This window comes from Felis catus, chromosome C1 (genome assembly GCF_018350175.1).
Source record: "Felis catus isolate Fca126 chromosome C1, F.catus_Fca126_mat1.0, whole genome shotgun sequence".
In the NCBI taxonomy this organism is placed as follows: domain Eukaryota; kingdom Metazoa; phylum Chordata; class Mammalia; order Carnivora; family Felidae; genus Felis; species Felis catus.
The window spans coordinates 190,743,028-190,768,194 of NC_058375.1; the positions used below are offsets into that span (position 1 = coordinate 190,743,028).

A 25,167-nucleotide genomic window follows, 5' to 3' on the forward strand; every position below is an offset into this window, starting at 1 on the left:
ATCCTTTATTCCTGTAATTATTATTCAAACCCTACTATCTCTCAGATTATTGTAGTGATTTACTAGTTCCTGTCTCAAGGACCAATCTCTATCTTGTCTTTCTCTTTTCTAGTTGATCCCACATATCATTGCCAGATGAATATTTCTAAACCACAGCATTTATCACACCACTTCTTAGTACCAACACCTTTACTGGCTCCATTTTCTGTAAAACTAAATGTGCTTTTTTTTCAGTGTGAAATTTGACCTATCCCTTTGAGATTTGATCTCAAGCTGATGGTTCAACCTTCTCTTCTCAATACCTCCCCCATCTTTTCCTTCCTTTCTCTTTGCTCACTAGCCTTTTTCTTTTAATATCACAACCAGTCTGTGTGCCCATAAACCATTCTGGTTCACTGTTTCTGCATAGATGGTGTTCTCTCATCTGCGTGCCCTCTCCGTCCCCTCACCTACTTTTTCTGATGGAAGAACTTTTTGCCCTTCGTAGTTCCATCTAAAATGTACCTCCTTCAGGAAGATTTTTGTGATCTCACTTCTCTGCCTGATGTTGCACTAATTTCCTCTGAGCCTCATTGGAAAGTGCCTCTGCTTTGAAACTCACATGCACGTAGTTAAAAATGGCAGCTCTATAGAATACAATAAATTCCAGTTTGAAGCCTGACTCTGCCTTGTATAAATGATGTAATGTTGGGCAATTACTTTACCTTTCTAGGTATCAGTTTACTTCTCTGTAAAATGGAACTGGTATGTTTATACATTTGATAGGAGTACATGTTATCATGCCAGAAGGCAGTTAGCACATAATAGCTTATAATCATTGAGAATACACTACAATTACTACTACTATTGCATTGCTTTGTATTATTCTTTATTACCTGTCTTAACCTGCTCCTAGGTTATGAACTCCTCAGACATTGGCCTCTGTGTTTTCCCTGCAGAACATCCTCATTGGAACTACTACTCAATAAATATATACATTGAATTCAGGTATATTAAATGAATCCCACCACCATCAACAACAAAATACGTGATTTACTCAGTATATTTTCATCAACAAGACATCATGACCAAGCAGACTTCCATGCCACCAACAAACTCTTCTGGGAGGTCGTGCTGTCTTCACTTCATCTCTAATACTGTTCTGTATGGCAGACCTGTGCTTTAGTGCCTAAAGAACACCGGCTAATACCTTCTACCCATTTATTGCCCATCATCTTGTCTATGGCACCAGTCATCATGGAGGAAATGTGTTCCTCACTCCTGCAGTACTTAAGAATATTTTCAAAGTTGAGGCGCCTGGGTGGCTCAGTCGGTTAAGCATCCGACTTGGGCTCAGGTCATGATCCCGCAGTTTGTGAGTTTGAGCCCCAGGTCCAGCTCTGTGCTGGAAGCTTGGAGCCTGGAGCCTGCTTCGGATTCTGTGTCTCCCCCTCTCTCTGCCCCTACCCCGCTCACACTCTGTCTCTCTCTGTCTCTCTCAAAAATAAATAAACATTAAATTTTTTTTTACAGAATATTTCAAAGTCTCACTGAGGGGGCACCTGGGTGGCTCAGGGGGTTAAGTGCCCGATTCTTAATGTCAGCTCAGGTCATGATCTCAGGGTTCATGGGATCAAGTATCAGGCTTCATGCTGACAATGCAGGGCCTGCTTGGGATTCTCTCTCTCTGCCCCTCCTCTGCCTGTACACAAGCATTATTCTCTCTCTTTCTTTCTCAAAATAGATAAACTCTAAAAATAAAAATAAACTGAAGAAATCAGTTGAGAAAAAAATGGAAAGTTTGAGATAATTTCCTTTTAGCCCATAAACTTATTCCCTCAAAAAGTTTTAATAATCATCCTAATAGCTGATACTTATTGAACCTTTTGTATATGCCAGGTACTGTGTATATGATGTATATGTTATGTTCTCTAATTTTTCTTAAACCAACCATTCTATTAGGAATTTATCTTTATTTCCTTATAGTCCAAATGAGGAAACTAATACTTTTGGTCTCAGTTTAAATGATTTACTCAGACATCTGGCTCAAAGCCTCCACTAAGATACACTTTCTCTCTCTACTTTCATAAGTTAGTCATGATTTCCCTCCAAAGGAAGATATCCCCCACTACCTACACTCAGTCCTGTCTCTCCCTTACCCTAAGTGAGTGGCCTGTGACTGAGTTGAATAATCTCAATGTTAAAAATGCTGCCCGTTTGCCTTGTGTGAGGAATTGGACCTGTCTGCAGCTCTTGTATTCTTTCCTCAAGCTTCATGTGTTTCTTCTGGATGGAACGACATAGAGCACTTGCCACTGAGTTCCTGCAAGGTAGCTGCTCATGACAGGCTCACTTTTAACCTCTTATTCTGTACCTTCACCCAGACTTTTGTCCTAACATCTTAGCTAATAACAGGTTCCCAGCAATTACTTGAATCATTGCGGTGGTTGGATCTTAGAACATTTAGCTTGATTAATACTATTGGATTGAATGTTCTGTGACTGTCTGCTTTGGTTTTAGTATGTCTTCAGAAAGTTGTATAAAGTTAGCTGTTTAGATCCGAGCACAGCTTTTAGCTTTTTTCGGTGTAATTTTTTACCCTTTACCCCCGTTTCATTTTGAATCTGTTTTTCACAAGAAGCTGCCAGTTCCTTTTTCTTTCCACTGCTAGAATATCCTCTCCACCTCGTTCTCTAAATTTTCCATTCTCAATCTGCCTCCAAAACGTAAATTAATGTATACGCTTTCTGCTCGCTGGTCCCTGAACCCTACTCTGTGTTTTGCCTAAACAAATGGCATTAATAGTATATTTCCACGTCGTAGTAAAATCTCACTTTCTGAGATTAGAATTCAAATAATTGTGTCTATCCCTAGTTGCTGTGTTTATCTTTCATGAAAGGTGCATATACAGAGAATTCTGCAGAACTCCAGCAGGTACATATAACACAATAGTTTTGTTCCGCACTTTTAAAATAAATAAAAATATATGGACTCATCTGTCAGGCTTCCTTTTTCAAAAGCTTTTCTTTACATTTTGGAATAATGGATAGCATTTTATGAAGAGCATGGCAAAACATGGTATGTATAAAACTTATAATGACTTGAAATATTAAATAATATTTAATTCTCTATAACTTCCTGAATATTACAGTCTACAAAACCAAAAGTCTTTTATGCTTTTTTTTTCTGGGATAATATCTTTACGATAGTAGTTTAACATTTGTCACATATCCTTCTTGCCAAATTATTGTGACTCTTGTGTATATAGATAGCATGGGCTTATTCTGAGATATCGAAAACGAGAAACTTATAAAGTATAAATGAACCTTTAAACTGCATCTCCAAAATGGTTGTAGTGTTTTGAAACAAGGTTGATTGCTTTAACAAATTATAAGATTAACTTTATTAAGTGAGTGTAAAAATAGAGGATTGTTAGTTCCTAAGGAGTAGGTATCAGCATAATACATAATATTTATTATGTTTTACAGGAAGGGTTTTGAGCTAGGTAAAGAAATGTTTGCAAAATAGATAAGAAAAATCATAAAGCCATCCTAGAAATTATTAAGCTGAAATTTTGAACTCTATACTAAACACTTACATTCCAAAAGCCTCAATATAATACATATGAGTGCTGTCTATTAGCACATGGATATTTAATACATTTGTTAGGAAAGATTTGTGTTATGTTCTAAGTGCAAAACTATAAAAATACATAGTAAAGGTAGAGATAAGAAAAGTTTTAATGGTTAAATGAGATTTTTGTCTTTGTTTCTAAAAGTCTTTAGAACAGTACCATTACCCTAGAGTGTTAATACTTTGGGTTTACTCTTCCTCAAATACTTACGAATGAACTATAAATTGGTTATTACATAAAAATTGTTGCTTTGTGGTCCATTAAAAGCTATACAACTTTCTCTTCCCAGTAGATATTTTATATTCAGAGCATATAATGTATACCTACATATAGTATTTCATATATATGTGTATCCATATAATATCTGTATTCTCACACTGAAAGTATCAAGAAGAATCTATTTTATCCCATGATATTATCACTCTAAGATTTGTTTTATTTTTAACTTTTTCTCGAGGCCTCTGATATAACCTGCTTGACTGAACAAGTTTTAAATATATCAGCAATATCTGAGCAAAACTCATTTGAAATTTATTATCAGATTGAAATTCCATCATATTCCACAAATGCTAGAAACTGACATGCTCTTTTTTACAGTTCCTAATGATAATAAGTTTGCAATAGAAACACATTAAAAATAAGCCTAGTCCACTGATGAGAATATATTTAATGTATTTATTTTAGATTGCTGATAATTCAGAGAGCACTAAATGCAGAGTGAATTCATCAGGCATTTTACTTTCTTACGCTGTTCTCAACTTTCTAGCAAGGAGCCAAAATTTCACCATTTTCAATTTGGAACAGAAAAGCATTTGTAACAGCTGTAGCTCTTAATTTGACATCCAGTTTCAGGTCATTTTCATGTAAATAGGAAACAATAGAGACCTGCTTACAATTTCCATAACAGGGATGTTTGCTTCAACTTTATCATTTTTCCTCTGGCAATTTTATTTTCTGTCTGTGGGATTAAAGGAGCCAATAATTGTTCACGGTTATTATTTTTCATCTTCATAAAAACTTGTTAGTTCCGCTCTTTATTACTCAAAGTTTCCCAATGTCTTGTATATTTCAGTCATACACACAATCCATTAATGTGTCTAGCTCATCCTCTGCTTAATCTGGAGTAGGTTAGGCGGGTCAGGCTTTCTATTTCTTTCTATAATACATTTTCCCTAGGCTTTACAACTTCTTTTTCTACCTCTAAAAAAAAAGTAGGAGGTGAAAATTTAGAATTGTTCCATTGAATACAACTGATGCCTTACTGAAAGGCAAGTGTAAGTTTTGATTTATAATGCTCTGAACATGCCCATATGTATTACCAACTGTGGCTTCACTGTTGTAAAATGTAATTCTGTGCTTTTTCTGATAAATACATATTTTATTTCAATTTTCCTGTTCTGGAGAGGAGAGCCTACTTTATGCTTAAGCATAGATAGGCTTAATTCCATGTATTTTATCATCTGTAGAGTAATTTCAAGTGTGTCTCAATGGGGAGAAATTTCATTTTTGTGTACATCCTTTTAAATATGTTGATTTATGCAGATTAACTTAAATAGGAAGTTATTTTTGTGGGTCGTTATTTCCATTTGTTTCTCTTCTGGGGGAAAAAAATAGAAATCAGATAGTCTTAAACATTTTTATTTCCTGTATCTCGTGAAAATACCAGCAAATCATATACTCCTTTGATTTCCTCTCTACTGTTGAATTTACAGTAGTTGTGTGTTTTTGTTTTTTTTTTTTTTTATAATATGCTTCTTTTTTTTTTTCCCTGCCCCAGTGATATGACAAGAACAGTGGAGATTTCTGGGGAAGGAGGCCCCTTGGGAATACATGTAGTGCCTTTCTTTTCATCTCTGAGTGGAAGGTAAGATGTTTTCTTTATATCAGAAGCTCATGCTAATGAAAAACTTGACTTCAGCTCATTTTCCCAGACACATTTCAGAAGAGGATTAAGTGTATATCTCTGTTATTCAGATAGATACCTCAATATATAATGTCTGTTGGCCACTTACGTGTTAGAAACAAAGTCATTTCCTTATAGGATACAATGGAAAATAAATAATATCTATAACAGTTTCTGCATTTAGTGTTCTTATCAGTTACATGTACTAAACAGAATGCTTGGAAAAGATTTTAACGTATTTTTAGGCAAATATTGCCACTGAATTTTTTTCATGTTCCTAAATACAATTCAAAAGTGAGTATAGTAATCCAAACTGATATTTCCTGATACTGCTCAGGTATATAGAACTTAGGATAATAAATATTCTAGCTTTATAAGTAGCTGTATCAGAAGCTATGTATTTTCATGATTTTAAGTATAAGTAAAATGCCATTGGGCTAGTTTTTTTCTAAAATAAAATGTAATCATTTAAAAATAGTATACCACATCCTTTTGAAATTATATTGTTAAATCCATAGTGGCAAATGAGAATTTAGATGTCAGCATTTCTTGAAATTCATGTCCACCTAACTGAATATAAAACTTGTTTTACTGATGGAAATGAAAGTATGTGTCTGAGAGTTAATATTACTATTCTTTTAACAACTTTACAAAACTAGTATCAGATATTATGTCATTGTTCAATAAGATGACTGCCTTTAGCACAGATTGATATTGACAAGGGCTATGTTAAAAGAAAGGGCTTTTCTTAAAAGAAAATCAGTTTCTCACTCATGATATGATTTTAATTAATTTGCTAAATTAATTTTTCTTATATTAAATGCTTCACTGAAAAGGCAGAATGTCTTATTTTAGCGTAGCAAAGCAAAGTCCAGAAAAGTCAGTTGAATTTTTTCAAAGTCACACAAAATCCAGATCCCTACCCCCTCACTCCATTGCTCTCTCTAGAGCAAAAATTTTCCCAAAGGTTATATAGTATTCATTTACTGATTCTGAATATTTATTCAGTTCAGTCTGCCACATAGCAGGAAAAGCAGATTTAGTCATGATATTTTGGTTGGCATCATTTTCAGCAGGTAGCCATCTGCTACCTGTAATTGCAAAGTCATCACCTTTTTTTGCAAATAACATCTGATGCCAAGCTCTTGCTGGAATGAATGTTCTCTAAAAAGAAATGAACTGAAAAGCTAGTGGCTCTTATTGTTTCATTTCCTGTATGTGTTAATAAGTGTGTTTATAAATGTTATGGGTTATGGCACAGGACAAGCTGAGGTTGTTTTTGATAGACAGGAAGAGTATTTATCCAGTTGTCATGAGAAATTCTAATGGCTTTTGGCAGAAGTATACTGATAGAGCTTTGTGAAATGCCAGAGCGGTTAAATTACCAGGCCCTTTAGCTTAATGAAGCTGGAATAGAACACAAGATCATCCCAATTTCCAAAACATGAAGAAATGTACAATGTGACAGTCATCATACGTCATTTTCAATAGTTCGGAAAACAGGTTGACCCTATAGACCAGAAATCACCATCTTTTACATCAAATGAGAAAACACACTAAAATGTATTGATTTCTTCCCTTCTCCTTCCTGGTTCTGATTTCTAGCATAAGCCCTGAAGAATAGAAAGAGTGTTACACTTGGATTCAGAACAATTGGATTTGAATCTCAGTGTTCTCTCTTTCATAACTTTGAGCAAGTCCTCTAAGCTTGCCTCTTGTGAATACCTACTTCACATAAAGGTTATGAGGATTAAATGACATTAAAAATATGAAAACTCCTTGTAAAACACACAACATATGAATGTGTAAATTATCAGTATTATTAATATTATGGCTAAAACGAAAAAGCCTGGTTCACAAGTGAACTTTTATAAGTTCATGGTCAACTGTTTAGTAACTTGGTGAAATAGTTGTATATTTTTTTTTTGCTATCCATTAGTATTATAGAAAGGAAATTTAATTAAAAAACATAAAAAATAATATGGAAGTGGAGACATGAGCCAATAAAAGTTAAGAAGTAATGAGTACAGGCTGAAACAGCACACTTAACTCAACCCATGTGTTTAGATGCAACTGAGTACAGAGCGTGTCACACAAGTGTCTGACTTCATAATGCCATATGGTTTCAGTGTGTGAGCACGGGGGCTGGGGGGGCGGTGGGTGAGTTAAGGTCATAGTGGTATACTTAGTGCTTAATTTCCTTCCTTTTATTGGCTTGTGTCATTATTTTAAATTAGAATTTACATTTAATTATTTACTAAGACTACTGTAATTGACTCTGCTTCCAATTTCTCCATATATATATATATATATATATATATATATATATATATATGTATGTATATATAGTTTTTCTTTTAGAAAAACACTGCCATACCTGTTGTTGAATAGGAAACCCTGAGTGCAATACAATGGTGGCTGTACTAGATAAGGCCTCAATGGATTCATTAAGTACCATAGCTTAGGGTGTTGAATGCCACTTGTATGGAGGCCCCTTGGCTTGCACAGTAAGAAACAAAACAAATATACACAAAACTGAGTTCTTGCAAAGTAAAAAGCTCTTTCATTTCATTGGCTTAAGAGAAAAAATAATGTAGTTTTGTTTTAGAATTAAAAGCATGAAATCTAATTGTTTTCCAGTAAAGGTAGCATAGTATACCTTAGTTTCCTAGTAAAGACAGCTAAATACGACAGAGAAGAAGGAACGGGTGGGTGAGGATCAACACATAATGCAAGGATAGGACACGTTTGGATAAAATTGCAAAGTTCGTAGAGTGGCCAAGGCCCGTGATACAGTGAGAAAAGCGGAAGAGGTCAAGGAGTGTGGGGTGGGTTAGCTTCTAAACGATTATTAGAAGAAAAAGAAGCAATTGTCCCCCCCTCTTGTTCTGTGGGGCAGTGGATTTCAGCCTCCTTTATCACTGCTCACGAATGCAAATTAACTGGCTCCTCCCCAGCATTGGTCTTTAAGTCCCCCGAGAGCCTTGGTCCCAGAGGACACGAAGACCACAGCCCACAACTTTGGGGCAAAGAGGATAGTGAGAGATTCTTTTCTTAGCCTTCTCACACTGGTCTGGATGAAATCAAACTGGAGGGAATCCATCCCTTCTGTGGAAAAGAGAAGGCGGGAGTGGTTTGTTGCCAGGAACCAAACTAATAAAATCAGTCAGTTTTACATTTTACCAAAATTACCTCTGACACATGGGTTTTACAGTTGAGCTTATCCTGTCAATAAATTTTTCATGGAAAGTTAGGTTATTTGGATCAGCGAGGTTCACATCGCATACTCCAGCTGTAATATGCCAGCTAAATTGCAACCCAGTGGCCTGAAAGAATTAATTCATCTCCCAAAATGTGAAATTAAATCCTAGGGAGTAACATTACATGACTGATGATGTACTGAATTAAATTAAAGGAAGACTTGAATGCTTGTTAAAAAAATATCGCTTACATAAACGAGTTTATAACCACATGTGAGCCTCCTAATGGATCATGTTATTGTGAATCCACAAAACAAAAATCCAAAATGTGAACTATTACAGAGTTGTTTCATTTAGGAAGAAACACTATTTTGTTCTATTTCTTCTTCTTCTTTTGCATGTCGACTAGGTCATTTTTTAATATTATGTTATGAGATTAAGGTAGGATTAGTTTCTTAAAAATATTAATTTGAATCTCAGATCCTTTATCAAATAGTAGCTTTGGCCCCTTTTTCTTCCACACAGAATATTGTGAATTTACTAACATAGAACCAGGAATGCAGTGTATAAAACACCTCCTGTACACTGGTGCCCATGACCCTGAGCCTTCCCTACTATAGGTGGCGTGACTGTCTCCTGCATCCACTGGAGTAGAAACCTAAATACCACCGCATGTGCCACCCCTTGCCATCTTCAGATGACACGAGCTCATTAAATGAACTGGGTCCTGGGGGCAAAGGGCTCACTGTGAGGCTGCTCTAAATGGGAAGATGATTTTCTCCTCCACTTTCATTAGAGATTGCCCTTCCTCCACGGATGCCCCTGTTATCCACGTACAAAATGTTCTCATATTTTATTCAGATCTGAGATTTAATACAAAGGGGCTGTGTGATAACATACAAGGCCTATATACAAAAAAAAAAAAAGAGAGAGAGAAAGAATGACAAAGCAGAAAGACAAGAGGACGAGGGACAAGGAGATGGCTGTTTCTCCATGCCCAGCAGATTCCTCTTGGAAAACGTATCTCTCTGTCTTATTCTGGGAACACAGCTAGGACCCTGACACGCCCCAGGAGGAAGCTAGGTTGCATGAGAAATAGCTGAAACATACACAAGTTTGATGTCTTAGTTTTGGGTTTAGATACTACCAAAATGTAAGAGTCACATATACACACACACAATCTAATTCTTGATTGCTATCATTTTCTTTCTCCTGTAATTGACATTTTTTTCAACCCCTTCCCTCCTGACTCTGAGCCACAGCCACAAAGCACCATTAGCCTCCGGCTCTCTTCTCTGAATCCCAACGCTTACTGGTTGAAATTTCAGACAAGTCTTCCCAAAGCCCTGCCCCATCATGTCACCGTCTCCCTCAGAAGCAGTGAGCGGTGACTGTACTGCTATTTCCAGCCTCATTCGATTGAGTCCATCAACTAGTGTCCGAGGCCCCTCTGTGTGGCTCTGGCCTCCCCATCCAGTGTTGGCTCCCCACATAAACACACAGCCTTCATCCTGCCACCAGGTGTATCCCTTTCTCCCCCTACCTAAATCCTGCTCATTCTTCTGAACCAGTTTACATCCCATTCTCCCCCCAGATCCTCCTATGAAGACTGGACTTCTGGATGTCTGTAGGTTTTTGGTTTTTGGTTTTTGGTTTTAATTTCTACTGCATGCCAAGCTCATACTGACTCATTGTCCTGGTCCTGTAGCCGTGTCTCCTATTCCTCCATCCTGAGCATGGGAAATGCTCCACACGTACTTGATTCAGGGGCACTAACAAATGGGACTGAACCGCCTTTTAAACTGAGCACGATGACCTGTGCTTAGGTGTCTGCTTTCTTCTTAAAATGCAAATTACTGGAACATGTAGTAAGGCTGCGCAAAAGTGCGGTGAATGCCTAATCCTCTCCCACTATTACGCCTCAGGTTGTCTCAGCACTAACCCATTATAGTCAGCCTTCTCCAAGCCAGAGGCCTGGGTATCCTCAGCTCCACTGAGCTGTAAGGGTCTTTTCTAAGAATACCGCAAACATGGCAATGGAGTGGTGGACCATTGTACTCCGGGTCACTGTTGATGTGCATCTGTCTTGAAGGGCTTTCTCTTTTCAGTGGATTTTTTTTTTTTTTTACTAAGGATTTAAGTGACAAACGGTTGCCTGAATATAAAGCGTAATTTCTTTCACAAAGAGAAATCGATACTTCTGAATAGTTGCAAGCGGAGAAATAATTAGCATATTATTACTCAGTAATTCTATTTCAACCTCAATTTTGCGTTTAGGATTCTAGGACTCTTCATCCGCGGCATTGAAGAAAATAGCAGGTCCAAGCGGGAGGGACTATTTCATGAAAATGAATGTATCGTAAAAATCAACCACGTGGACCTCGTAGACAAAACCTTTGCTCAGTAAGCATTTTTTTTTCCATTGTTTTATTTACTGTGTTGATCCCTGGAGTACTTAAAATCATCACTGAGCTCTTAGTGATCAGAACTGTAGGTAGTAGGTAGAATGTCTGGTCAGTCGCCTTTGAATGACCCCAGGACATCCATTTTCAAATGCATCTTATGTGTGAGCTTCCTTGAAGGCAGGCTGCACATGTCCCCGTCAGCCACAGGAATAGTAAACTGCGGAATACCCCAAGCCTTCCCGCCTGGTTGTCTGGATCATCGATAGATGGGTTTGTTTTGCTTGGGATATGGGTCAGTTAAACTGGTATTTAATGACTCTTTTCACAGACTGTTAGTTCAGCTTATTAATTAACCAGCTTTGTGTCTGCAGTCTTCCTTAAACCTAAACATCTGTGAGAGATTTCAGTGAGGACTCAGTAATAGAAGCAAATGAAAAAAATAAAATAAAATATTCTCCCCCAAGAAGTCATTTTTCTGCATGTGACAATGTTATGGGAATAGGTTCTCATAGCCAAGAATTAGAGTATGCAGTGCTGATGCCAATTTTTTTAAACGTATGTTGGCGTTGCAGTGAGGTTCTGGAACAAGGGAACAAATACTAATTAATATTCCTTAGTAATGACCACCAGCTTCTCTTGTTTCTGACCAAAACAACTCATTGTCTATATTCTCTGTACCATTCTCTGTCAGTATTTGTATGTTTGATGGCACCGGGAGTTGGGGGCGGGCGGTATAAGTGGTCGTGGGTAGGAGGGCCTGTGGCCAACTGGTTGCTTAAGTGTGGAAAGAAATAAAGACTGTGGGGAGCCTGGGTGTCTCAGTCGGTTAAGCATCTGACTTCAGCTCAGGTCATGATCTCACTTCAGGTGAGTTCAGGCCCCGCCCACTTTGGGCTCCATGCCATTAGCATGGGATTCTCTCTCTCTCTTTCTGCCCCTCGTGGGAATCTCTCTGTTTCCTTCTCTCTCTCTGCCCCTCACTCACTCGCACCCTCTCTCAAACAAATAAATAAGTAAACAAATCTTATTCTCGAAAAAAAAAAAGAAGAAGAAAGACCGAAAAGCCTATTTCTTAAAATAATAATACCATTCTACTTTTTACAAGAACTTGATAGGTATGCAATGTGGAAACGGAGGCTCATGAAAAATCAGTATGAAGGTAGTGTGGAGTAGAAACTGACTCCCAGTCAAGGAACTAACCAGAGGAGTTGGGCTGCCTCTGTGAGATCTTCTCCCCCTCCCCCACCAACATGGAGAAGTAAGGTTGAAGTGGAGGTTGGTGGGTGGGGGAGGGGCGCTCAGATGGCAGTTGGAATTATGATTAATTATTATTTGGTATGGCTGTTAATGACACAGACCTAAAATAAAGGTAGCTTAAACAAGATGATTAATTTTTTTCCTAAAGACAACCGAGTGCAGAGGCGGCGGTCCAGAGGTGGTACGGCGGTTCCTCAAGCATCAGCAAGAGAGGCGTTTTCCATCTTTCTGCTTTGTCATCCTTACTAAGTGGCTGCTCTCTTTAAGTTGTGTCGTGGTCACCAGAGGGCTGCTGGGGTTCCCCCATCACTTCTGAGTTTCGAGAAAGAGGAGAAGAAAGAATTTTCTGGCTCCCAGCTTTCCTGTAACCCTTTTGGGTAGATCATGTTGGCAACACAGGCTGGGCAAGGTAGTCAGGGGACACAAGGAGGCAGAAGGATGAAGGAGACGAAAGGTAGTAGGAAATTTGAGGCAAAACACCCAGGACTAAGACAAAAAGTAAAAAAATACAGGCACTCTATAAGAGAATAGCAGGGAGGGTGCGTATTAGATTGATAATTCACTATGACATTTGGTACAACCAGTATAATCAATATCTCCAGGAGGAAATGTTTGTGTCAGAATTGAAATTCTGGAACACAACCCATCTCAGGGCAGACCTGTACTTTCGAATAAAGCCCTGAAAGGAAACGAACTGATAATCTGGTCAGTAATACAAAATAATTTTTTTCATCTAAAATTAAAGTTTGCTTTTATATCTACTTTAGTAATTGCCTCTGGGCAGATTTTCAGATTCGGAAATACTCAAAAGTTGTGGGTCCTTGGACGGGTTATTTGATCTCTCTGAGCCTCATTTTCCTCATTTTGCAAAATAAGAGTGAATTATACTTACCGAAGAGGAAATGAGAAGATTAAGAAAGTTGTTAAAAAGATCAAATGAGAGAATTGTCCATGTTAGTCACCCAAGTGTCGCCAGCCCAGTGTCTGCGTACCTCGTGGTCAAGTCCTAAGTGGTAACTAGTACTTAGTTTGCAGCCATCCTGGTAGTGATAGTGACAGTTTCTCCTTTCCCTGTGCTACTGTGCTCTCCTGTTGCCGTGGTTTGGGGTGCATTAGGGGCCACGCTAGAGCATGGTGTCGTGACATATTTACTCCCTCTCTTTGAAGGGCTCAAGATGTCTTCCGCCAGGCAATGAAGTCCCCAAGTGTCCTCCTCAATGTGCTTCCACCTCAAAACCGTGACCAGTATGAAAAATCAGTCATTGGACCGCTTAACATTTTTGGTGACAATGATGGCGTTTTGAGAACAAAGCTGCCTCCTCCTGTCCATGGAATATCAGGAATAAAAACAGGAACAGGAACAGGGCGTCCTGAAGAGGATGCATCGACTTCCCTGCAACAAAACAAGAGCCCCCGAGTCCCAAGACTGGGTAGAAAGCCATCCTCTCCCTCACTCTCCCCTCTCATGGGGTTTGGCAGCAAGAAGAATGCAAAGAAAATTAAGATTGACCTAAAGAAAGGTAATTATTACATGATGCTTAATAGCATTCTATTATTGTAACATGTAAAATTGGTTAAGAGAAATGCATTAAGGCTAATTTTGTTCATTCTCCCTTCATTTAATTGTATCGAAGAATAGATTTAAGTCAGTTACCTAAGTTTCTTGAAATTGTACTACTTTCTTATTCTTTCCTTCTGGAGAGTATAGCGTATTTGAAACAAAAGCAAACATGATAAAGACAGGTTGACAAATGGAAAGAACCATCGCAAACCTGAGAAAAACGTAACACTAAAGAAGCACTGAAATTCGGTGGAACCCTTTTCGCAGCAAGATGAGTGATTTTTGTAGCACCTTGTAGATAGAGTCTAAAAAGCGCATATATTATTTCTGGTTCTCTAAGATAGTTTTATACCAGCTAAACATTTAGTTCTCAAAAAGCAAGTATGTGATCATTATAATGGATAATTATTATATATAATTATGTAAGTGAAATTTCGCTAATTCAACATTGCATACGGTTTCTCAAAACATACTTAATTTCAAAAGCATGTATAACCTTACCTTCATCTTTTCCAACTTTTCTATGCATTTCAAGCCCAGATCAATGAGACTAGGGCATTCATATACATGCATATTTATGCAGTATTATACACATATACACACATAAGCATTCATGCGCTTTTGTGCTTTTGTTTATTTTGTAACCTCCTGATAATCCCTTCCCCCTCTGCGGCCTTCTGCAATCTGATGTGATTCTCAAGACTCGGTTCGAAAGAAACCAAAATCTCAAAGTTTTGTCTGAATTAATACAGAATTTAATGATCACAAGGTAGTTTTAAAATACTCATTAACGTATATCAAAAGAAAATAAGATATACCTTTAATTAGGATATGGTGGTTATTCTGAGAGATCCTCTGGTCAGAATTTTGTCCCCCCTTAAGAATTCTGTACTGAGAAGAAACTGTATGGACTAGGAAGTACAAATTCTCTAGTGTGCTTAGCAATTAGGCTTTTTATATAAATGCATTGTTTTTTTTTTTTGTACAAATTATCCAGCTATGTCTAAGACATGGGATTGAGTGCTTTGAGGACAGATAAATCAGACACAGAACATAACTTAAGACTCCATCAGAAAGCCTTAAATGCAAAAATAAAGACTATGACATCACAGCTGTACTTTGGGAAGATTAATCTGACAGCAGAATAACATGCCGAAGATGAGATCAAACAATGAAGTATCAATAAAGGATACATTGCATCTGTCTAAATATAACATGCATGCCTTGTCTGGTGACTGGATGTAGGAGAAGGGAGAGAGAGAGAATTGCAGGTGGCTTGTTCAATGGTGATGCCATTACTAGAAATTAGAGTTTTTAGAAGATGAGTGTATGTGAAAAGCCCAGGATCTGAATTAGAGAAGGGAGGTCATAGTGAAGTTTGAAATACTGGTGGAAATATGTGCATGGTCATATGTAAGAAGCTGACACCAGAGAAATTAGGGCCAGAGAGATTTAGGTGTCATCTATAGGGAGATGGTAATTGGAGCAGGAGCTGGCCAAGGCAGAGAATCTAGAAAACAAATTGTACCAGGTAAGAGCCTTGGGAAACATCTATGTTCATGTGGGAAAACCGTGGGTAAGAGAGAGTGACAGACATAATGTGATCAGAGAGGTAGGAAAATAATCAGAAAATAAAGGTATGAAAACCACAGAGGGGGGCATTAATTTCAAGAAAACAACTGAGGAGAAGTGTCAAAGCTAGAGAAAGGGACAGATCAGAATAGGAAAAATTAGTGGATGTGGTCATGGGTAGATCATTGGTGACGGAAGGCTGAAGCAGAAGTAAGATTGAAGTAAGCATTCTTCAGGGTACAGATATTTGAGCATACCTTCAGATAAAGTGAAAACCACATACTGGAAGAGAGAGATTGGAGATGCAAGAGTGAGGGAGGGGACAATGGGACGCAGCATTCAAGGAATCAAGACCCAGGTGCAGGGAGCTGCAGGGAGGCTAGCTGAGTGAGTGCCTGACGAAACTCATGTCAGATGGCCTTTGGCTCCTTATGGTTTACTGAGAAATCAATCTCCTGGGTTTATGGATAACATGTGGTATTTCTTCTGGTACCTCAATAAACGAAAGTGTTACACATCTGCATTGGGCCCTAAATTCACTTTGAAACCATCATGGCCTGTCAGGAACTATAATCTGTATTTGCAGCCAGAACAACTGAAGTGTGTTTAAAATATTTCCTGGAATGTAAATATTTACTTACTTGACATTAGTCTAAATTAGGTAGATTTCGCTGTTAAGGTTTCTACTTAAGGTGACCGTGCATTTTCCTGGTCTTACACACTAGGCCCTGAAGGACTGGGTTTCACTGTTGTTACCAGAGACTCTTCCATACATGGGCCTGGTCCCATTTTTGTAAAAAACATTTTACCAAAGGGAGCAGCAATAAAAGATGGCCGCCTGCAATCAGGGGACAGAATTTTGGAGGTAAGAATTGGAACTAATATCTTCAGTAAAGTATCCTGGGTGTTTACATAAATACATTAATATTTATATTTTGAATATAAAAATTGAAAATTATCACTTGTAGACAAGATAAGGACTTTAATTATATTTAAAAAACTGACTTTAAGCCCCCATAGAGTCAGTTATGTAAGGACAAGTAACACTGAGAACTCTTCCCTATTTCCTCCTTCTCATATCTACCTCTTAGGGTTCCTGGGAATTTGAATCATCCAGGAATTCATCATATATGCAATTATGGCTAAGAAGTCTCAGAGTTATAGCCATATTCTGGCAACGGTTTCTTTAAACTTCCTACAGGCGTAGGCCAGCCTGCCTCAGGTTGATCTAGGCTTATAAAGAGGTAATTGAAACACCCCCAAAGCAAGAGAATTCCCCCCTCCCATGTATTTTTGTGTGATAGCATCATCTTCTTAGCGAAATATATATTGTTAACTTGCCTTTCAAGAAACCATCCTCATTGAAACTGGCCGGCTTTATTTAACATTCTCATGGCATAGAAGCAACACTATACATTTGTATATAGTTCTAGTTATGAAAGAAGATGCACCAAGTAATTAATCCAGCTCCAAATTATAATTTCCAATAATCTATGATGACCCGGAGACTATAATTTTCAAAGATGGAGAACACTAATTGTAACAAAAGACTTTTACTTCCAAAGAAATTTGCTGTGTGGTTGTGGTCCATTGTTTGCTTTTTAGCGTTAGGCAGAAAATGGTGCCAGTTAAGCATCTGAAATCTACTTCTTTCCCGTTGTAGGAATCATTCTCTGCTCTCACTTTGATTTTCCCTTCCTAAGAAAGTAACATCCCATGAGAAACTATTAATTACTGACTATCTAAAGGGATCTAGCACTGGAGCGCCTGGGTGGCTCAGTCAGTTAAGCATCTGACTTTGGCTCAGGTCATGATCTCACTGTTTGTGAGTTTGAGTCCCATGTCAGGCTCTGTGCTGACAGCTCAGAGCCTGGAGCCGGCTTCAGATTGTGTGTCTTCCTCCCTCTCTTCCCCTTTCCCACTCACGCTCTGTCTCTCTGCCTCTCTCAAAAATAAATAAAACGTTAAAAAATGTTTAAATATATAGAAACAAAGGGATCTGGCACCTCAGTCATGATGGTCAGTGCGGTACTGGTACTTTGAGCATAGTTGGTTTGGGCTCATGTGTTCAGTTTCATCTGTTCCAAGCTTTATTAATTGTAGGAGCCCATTTGCTACTTACCTGTGGAAGCCATCTAGGGTAGAAGGAGACGAAAAGTGTTGTGATCTGTTCATATGATGGCATCCATTAGGTAAATGGCAGAGATGTCACTGGACGAACTCAAGAAGAGCTCGTGGCCATGCTGAGGAGCACCAAGCAGGGAGAAACAGCATCGCTGGTCATCGCCCGTCAAGAAGGAGCTTTTCTTCCCCGAGAGCTGGTAATGTTCAGGTCACAGTCTCACTGAATCTTCGGTGCAGAGTTTACTATACCCAGTGAATTCATAATAGCTGAGAGATGAGTTCTAAGTCACAGGTTTCATCTGTAACAAAAATTGAATCACACTAAGTATTTTGTCCCATTTGGGGGTATCATAGCTTTATGATGTTAATGCGGTGAGTTGGATAAATGCCATCAGTGCTTCCCGGGTACCAATTCGAACACCCTTTTAAGGAAGCAATTTAACATTATTCAACGAAATAAAATACCCTTTGCGTGCTCTATGTTTGCTTTATGCAAAACGCAGTCAGCAAAAATGGTCATGCCCTACCTTAATGCAGTTTGCAGTCTAAAAGGAAAGAAATATAACCAAGTATTCAAAATGATGATGGTTATGAAAAAGAATTGCAAGGTCCTGTAGTAACAGGTACAAGGGAACCTAGTCTTGAGGGCTGGGAAATGTATCCTGAGGAAGAGAATTTCAAAAGTCTTGTTAAAAATGTATATCCTTTGACCTACTAACTGCACTTCTAGTAATCTGTCCTAAACTGATCATCAAAGAAAGATGTGGAAAAAATTCATGTACATGGATTTGTTTTCTAAAGCCCTGTTTATTGTAGTGATATATTGGGTGCTGTACAACCAGAGGTATTAGTTAGATAAATAACTAGGTAGCTCTTCAGTGAAATATAATACTTAAAATGGTCTCTGTGGAGAGCTGATAATAACATGAGAAAATGCTCATAGTGCATTAAGTTAAAAAGTAGGTATAAGATGATATATATAGTCATTAAAAAAAATTGGGGTGCTTGGGTGGCTCAGTCGGTTAAGCATCTGACTTCGGCTCAGCTTACGATCTCACAATGTGTGAGTTTGAGCCCCATGTCGGGCTCTGTGCTGACAGCTCAGAGCCTGGACCCTGCTTCAGATTCTGTGTCTCCCTCTCTCTCTGCCCCTCCCCTGCTCATGTTCTGCCTCTCTCAAAAATAAATAAACATTAAAAAAAATTTTTAATGATATCTGTAGCATGATCAAATCACATTAAAATATCTTCAAAAGAACCCCCCCCCAAATGGCAGGAAATGCACCCAAAATGTTGGGATTATGAGAGATTTTAATTTTCTCATTTTTAAAATAGTGAACATGTACTATTTTATTATTGATGTATGTATTTAAGAAGACTATAGAAAATTCTAAGGACTTTTATGACTAATAATAAAAAGGAATAGATGTGATAAAAGGACTTTTAATTACTCCTTTTTTTAATTTCTTTTGAATCTATATAAGAAATGACAAAGGTACATATAGGTAATATGATACGTTCCCAGAGTTACATCATCAGAACCAGTGAGGGTTAGTTGAGAAAACTGACTATAGTTAGCCTGCAAAAAGGAAAATTTAGGGCATATTTTGATTGCTATAAAATGGGTAAAGAGGGGGCGCCTGGGTGGCGCAGTCGGTTAAGCGTCCGACTTCAGCCAGGTCATGATCTCGCGGTCCGTGAGTTCGAGCCCCGCGTCCGGCTCTGGGCTGATGGCTCAGAGCCTGGAGCCTGTTTCCGATTCTGTGTCTCCCTCTCTCTCTGCCCCTCCCCCATTCATGCTCTGTCTCTCTCTCTCTGTCCCAAAAATAAATAAACGTTGAAAAAAAAATTAAAAAAAAAATAAAATGGGTAAAGAGTTAATTGTATGGATTAATATGTTTCTCCAGGTAGTTTATATCCATTAATATACTTAGGTATTAATTAGATGATCAATTTACTAAGTACATGCTCTGCACTAAGTTGGAGGTTCTGGGGATGCAAAAATAATTAAGACTAATTTCCCGCCCCTCCTTGAGCTGGTACCAAAACAAATATTTGGAAGTGATAAATTACAAGTTACAGTAGTTTCTAACTGTTGGAGCTGTCCAAGAAGAAAGTAGGCAACTTAGAATATTGAAACAGAGACTGCCTTACCATTTGTCAGAGATGCTCTAGAAAAAATTCTCCCATTGGTAACATGGTAAGACTAGATAAGCTCTAAGATATCTACTCTAAGCCTGATATTCTGTTATCTATGTTTATATTCATGTTTGAATATACAGCCTTCCTGAATCGCCTCTCTCATATATTAATGCTCCTTAGTACTGACCAAAGGACCCCCTTCTCTCCACATTTCTGGTCCTTCCTTCTCTTTCACATCATCTTGTCCATTTTTCCCCTTGCCCTATTGAATGCTCTAGGTAGATCTGCAGTAAAACAGGGGAGGGAAGAAGATTAGGTGGTATAAGCCATAAAGACTATATTCTCCACCTCTTTTCCTCCACTTGACTCCTCCATTCCCAGCCATTTTGGAAGGCCAGAATCATGAATTTCAGTCTCACTTCCTCACGGAATCTTCTTATTCTTCCTAAAAAGAAATGCTGCAGAAACTTGGAGTCCGAATATTTTTTTTTTCTAAAATGCAGATGGATTTTTCTTTCAGTCCCTTACTTACATAAAGAATTTGGTCTTTCTCTCCAAGAGCCACAGTGAGAAGAAATAATTAGAAAGAGGCAGCATGTATATATAACAGGAAGCCCTTTCACTTCTTGTCCAATTCTTCGGTTGCTTGAGATAAAACTTTTAGGAAGCTTTGCTGGGACTATGTACTTGTTTCAGGGATAAGAACAAGGAAAGAAGTTTTGACTGGGTATTCTCCTCAACTATGGTCCTGGAATGAGTAAAACCCTGCATAGAAAGACAAGCATTCCAGCCAGCAAAAGAACCTAATAACAGAGCTCCCTCTAAGAACTCAAACTCTCATGAGACCCTAGTTTCTCCTCTAATAGTTTGTTATACCCCTTTCCTATCTATGTCTTCTAGAATTCCTAACTCCACAGCTAATTTCTTCTTCCTAGAAGCTTTCTGCCTGCCCCAGGTAAGGGGGAGAGGGATGCTGACCTTACCCCAGTTTGAAACTCTGAATGTATTCTCAATCAAACACAACTACATCTGGAAGTTAATAAATGTAACAATAGAATTTTCAGAGTAAAGGGAGCCCAAAGAATCTGTATGTCTGACTCTAACTTTGTACATGAAGAAACACAGGTCCAGTTTGGTTAAGTAACCTATTGATGGTCCCTTATTGTTAAGGGGAACCAGAGGCCTGGGTTTCTTAAGGCTTAGTATTGTCTCTGGAGTTCAACTCTGCAAGCTCACCATCATACAGTGTTTCTTTGTGGTTTAGAGCAGCTCACAAAATGATTCTTAAGGCTCAGTTTCCTCATCTATACCATAAGATTGTTGTGAAGATTAGAAGAGATCATCCATGCAAAGCTCTTGGCATAGTTTCCGGCCAATTGTAAGTTCTCAATATATGTCAGCTGCAATTATTCTAGTACCTTGCCACCTCTATAGAATCAAATACAATAAAAATGTAATACTATATTTTAGATACATTACGGGTAAAAGAGATTCATTCAGGCTTGCCTGGGACTAACCACTGTTTTGAACAGAGATTTTTTATTATTGTTTGAAAATACATACTGGTATCCAAAATACTGAATTACCAAAAAAAAATTTTTTTTTGTTTGAAACTGAATTGTTAAGTCAGGCAGCTTGTATATATTAGTTCACTCTCATTTAATAGAATTTAGTGAAATTTGATTTCTGTCCCCAAAAGTGACATCATAGGCCAAGCCCACCAGGGAGCATATTACATCAATTGTGCAACTGTGAGATTATGAGTACAAATAAATTATTTGTTCTTTTTGTTTTTTTTGTTTTTTTGTTTTTTTTAGTGTTATACCAAATTTGGCGGGCCTGTGGTTAGTATTCATTCTCCTAGAATTCTCTGGCAAACAGTCTAGACGCTTTAAAAACTATTTGACTTGTGATTATCTAAATATGTGGAATATGCTTTGTAGCCACAGCAAAGCACCGCATTCTTGAGGATTATAAGCACCGAAGTAGTGTGGACCCAGAATCTTCGTTCTGGAGAAATATGGAATAGTACTCTGTCCGGCCCACATGCCTTCCTTGGGTGCTAAGTAGCAAGAATCCTACGGGAAGTTTAAAGAGAGGTCATGTGTGGCGTGCACGGTACTATTTCAACGCGAGCTGCTTCCTAGTGTGACACTCACTGCACTCTTTGAAAGAGCAAACTGAAGAACAGTGTGCTATGTGATGCGTTTTTGTGTTTTTCTTTCAAAAAACTGAAGGTGTTATCACTTTGGTCTCTCCTCCCTTATCATGATTGATGCACACACTTGACTCTCCATTGAAAATCTGGCAGGATGAGGGAAGGACAGTACTTCCTGCTTTTGTCTTCTTCTATCTCCTTTGAAGAAAACAAACCATGTTTATTGTTTTCCTGCTCTGAGAAACCGTCCTGTTCCTTTTCTTAAGCCTTGCTGTTTCATGAGCTCTCAACCCCTTTAACAGCACTGCTCTGCCTGTTTTCTGACAGTTAAATCTTCCTTATTTCCTTGTTATCTTAGCTTCTTGTAAAGTCTTAACACTTACAGCCAAGGGAGCATGTGGTCAGCAGTTACACAGGAAGTCCCAAGATAGGATGGTCTCTCGGATGTGACCCTCTGTCATTCCAGAGGCCTGAGCGCCCACTTCCTGGCCATTTCTCCTGACCTGCCACATGAGAACTGTGCTGAATTCTTTCATTTGCGGGTCCATGTCCTTCCTCCTGAAGGCAGGACAACTGGTTGGGATCACAAATTTAGAAGCACATGTAGCCAACCTTCATGCCATCAGTGGCAGGCTGGGTTCAAAATCAGGTGAGAGGAATTCATGTACTAGCCTCACAACTATTTAGCTCTTTCTAGTATCTTTACCAAAAGAACTGTGTGTTTCAAAGGTAATCCTTCCAGAATCCCAGGCTCGAAGAACCTTTGATGTCTTCACCCCCTGACTGGGTGAGAGTTTATTAAAGAGGTGTTCACATAAGGAACGTTTTTGCAAAAGGGACTTTGAGATTAGCGTTGGTAATAGAATCCGAAGGTGAAACTGCGCTGTCTGCAGTGAAATAAAACTGCGCTACGGAACCAGGGCTTTGTTGGCTGTGTTCTGAAACAGACATGCTCTGCCAGTTCTTTTCTATCCCTGATAACCAAAATTCTTGTTTTCTTATGCAAAGTGTCCGTTTAGGAAAGATCATGACAAACGAAAGGTTTTTCTATTGATTCGTTGCCTGTAGTTTTTGAGAGTTTCAGAGAGACAGACGAGAAGGAGAGAGAGTGTGTGTTGTTTGTCATGTAAGTGCATAGACACGCACACGCATGTGTGTGTCATCTTTCCTTTATTGGGGAGAAAAAAAAAAACATTATGCCATTTCTTTGTTAACCTCTTTAATGTTTCATGTTCTGACCTGCTGCCTTATCTTTAAATTATCCTGAAAATCACAGCAACCCCTGGTGGGTTAAAACGAGCTGAGAAAATTTCAAATGTATTTATAATTTCTACCTGCCAAGCTTGCCTGCTATTAAATGCTGGCTTCTGCAAGTGGAACGAACTCTATTTCAAGCAAGCAAGTTCCTCCTGCCTGGCATGATCGAGATTCAAAAGTTAGCAATGTTGGTCATGTGGATTTGACCTTCACTTAGGAATATTGCTTTTGCTGAGGAAAAAAAAAAAAAGATACACATGTGTGTGGCCACTCCCCTAATAGCTGCTGAGCTCAGTGTATTCCTACACTACCATATTTACTCATCCCTGCGACTACCTTTGCAAATGACATGGGGCTCCGACTCCTTGACTGTTTTTTATCTTCTTACGAAGTGAAAACTTCATACCTTCAAATGCCAAATTATTTAATATCATAAATCATGCCAGTATTTTCGTTTGAAATCTTAGATGAACCTCATTTAACTGATATATTATTTTATTCCCTTTGGCTATTAGATTCAAATGATTCCATGCTTAATTAACCAAGGTACTTAAGGAAGAATGAATATTATAGCAGCTATTTGTGGATAAGTAGCAGAAATTGAAGGATGATTTCAGAATGATTTGTCTACCTAAACCAAAGTGCAGGAGTTATGTTTTGGAATTTAGATAATTATGCAGAAAACAAAACACAGCTATATTTTATGGGCTCTCCAGATAACACAGTTCTCGAGACTTAAGATGGAGTCCTTGCTGAAATAGAGCCTCCGTTTCTGCTTCTCTCAATAATTTTTCCCCTCCTTATTGCAATTCCATTCAGTCAGTATTCAGTTAATCCTAGTCATGTTTCTGCAACGTGAACTCCAGAGATTAATAAGATGCATTCATGTCCTCAAGGAGCTTCTACCTATAAAGAAAAAAAGAGTTATGAGTTGATCAAATTATGCAATTAAGTGTTATGGGATTAAAGTTGGGGGGCTGAGAAAACCCTTTAAGAATAGTACAGTATTTGAGAAAGGTCTTAATTGAGTAGGATTTCAAATGCAGGGCTTACAGGGTGAAGAAAACAGCACTTTCAAATACTCTGAGATTAGAAAACATAAAATACATCAAGGAGATAGTAGGCAGCCCAACTTGACAGCTTACTGAGCAAGGTCTAACATGAGAAATTGTGTTGTTTGGAATAAATTGGAAGGGGTGAAAAGACTGTAGGGTACCTACTAAGAGCTCTTTGTATTTAGCTTTAATGTAATCGTTTGGAGCCTGGGATCTGGGATCAGTTGGTGGGGTTGAATCCTCACTTGGCTGAATGGTCTTGATTAAATTATTTCCCTGAGCCCCCATTCCTCATCCCTAATGCTGGGATCAGAGTAATGCCTACCTGAGAGACTGTTAGCATTAAATGTGTAAAGTGTTTAGAATAGGGCACATAGAATGTGAATCCCTGCTTTGCAATCTTACTCAACGTCTCTGTGCCTCAATTTCCTCATTTGTCAAATGAGGATAATAACAACACCTACCTTATAGGGTTGTTGTGAGAATTAGCTGAGAATACATGCTAATATGTGGTGAGTGTCAAATTACATTATCTTCTGTTGTTATTTCCTGTGCCTAGTGCACACTATATGCTCAGTAAATATTTGTTGATTGAATAAATGAAAGCTACACATTATTAAAGCAGATGGTATAGAAGGTTGGAAAAGGTATTGCTAATGGTGCTGTGGCTCCTGCTCTATGTCTGTCTAATCTGTCTCTAATGCATTATCTTCCTGATACAATTATTTTAGACCAAATAAAAATAATATGCAACGATTTCCTTAAATTTCAGGTCACTAGCAATATCTAGTTACAGCTGCACCAAGACAGCAAGTATAGGGATAGTATTGATAGAATATAAATGACAATATAGATAGTTTAAATGATCATGAATACATTTGCATAATCTAGTACAGTTTACTTATAAAGACATACACAAAC

At 38.2% G+C, this 25,167-nt stretch overlaps 1 protein-coding gene across 4 annotated transcripts in view; it reads left to right on the top strand.

Annotated features, from left to right (window-relative positions):
* PARD3B (par-3 family cell polarity regulator beta) overlaps nt 1-25,167 on the top strand; it is a 1,015,202-nt gene that overhangs the window by 549,420 nt on the left and 440,615 nt on the right. For all 4 annotated transcript variants that reach the window (XM_011285494.3, XM_019838515.2, XM_019838513.2 and 1 more), the window contains 5 exons: nt 5,391-5,477; nt 10,994-11,119; nt 13,546-13,898; nt 16,237-16,376; nt 17,704-17,832. In XM_011285494.3, the coding sequence (XP_011283796.1) occupies nt 5,391-5,477; nt 10,994-11,119; nt 13,546-13,898; nt 16,237-16,376; nt 17,704-17,832 (835 nt within the window). The remainder of the gene's footprint in view (nt 1-5,390; nt 5,478-10,993; nt 11,120-13,545; nt 13,899-16,236; nt 16,377-17,703; nt 17,833-25,167) is intronic.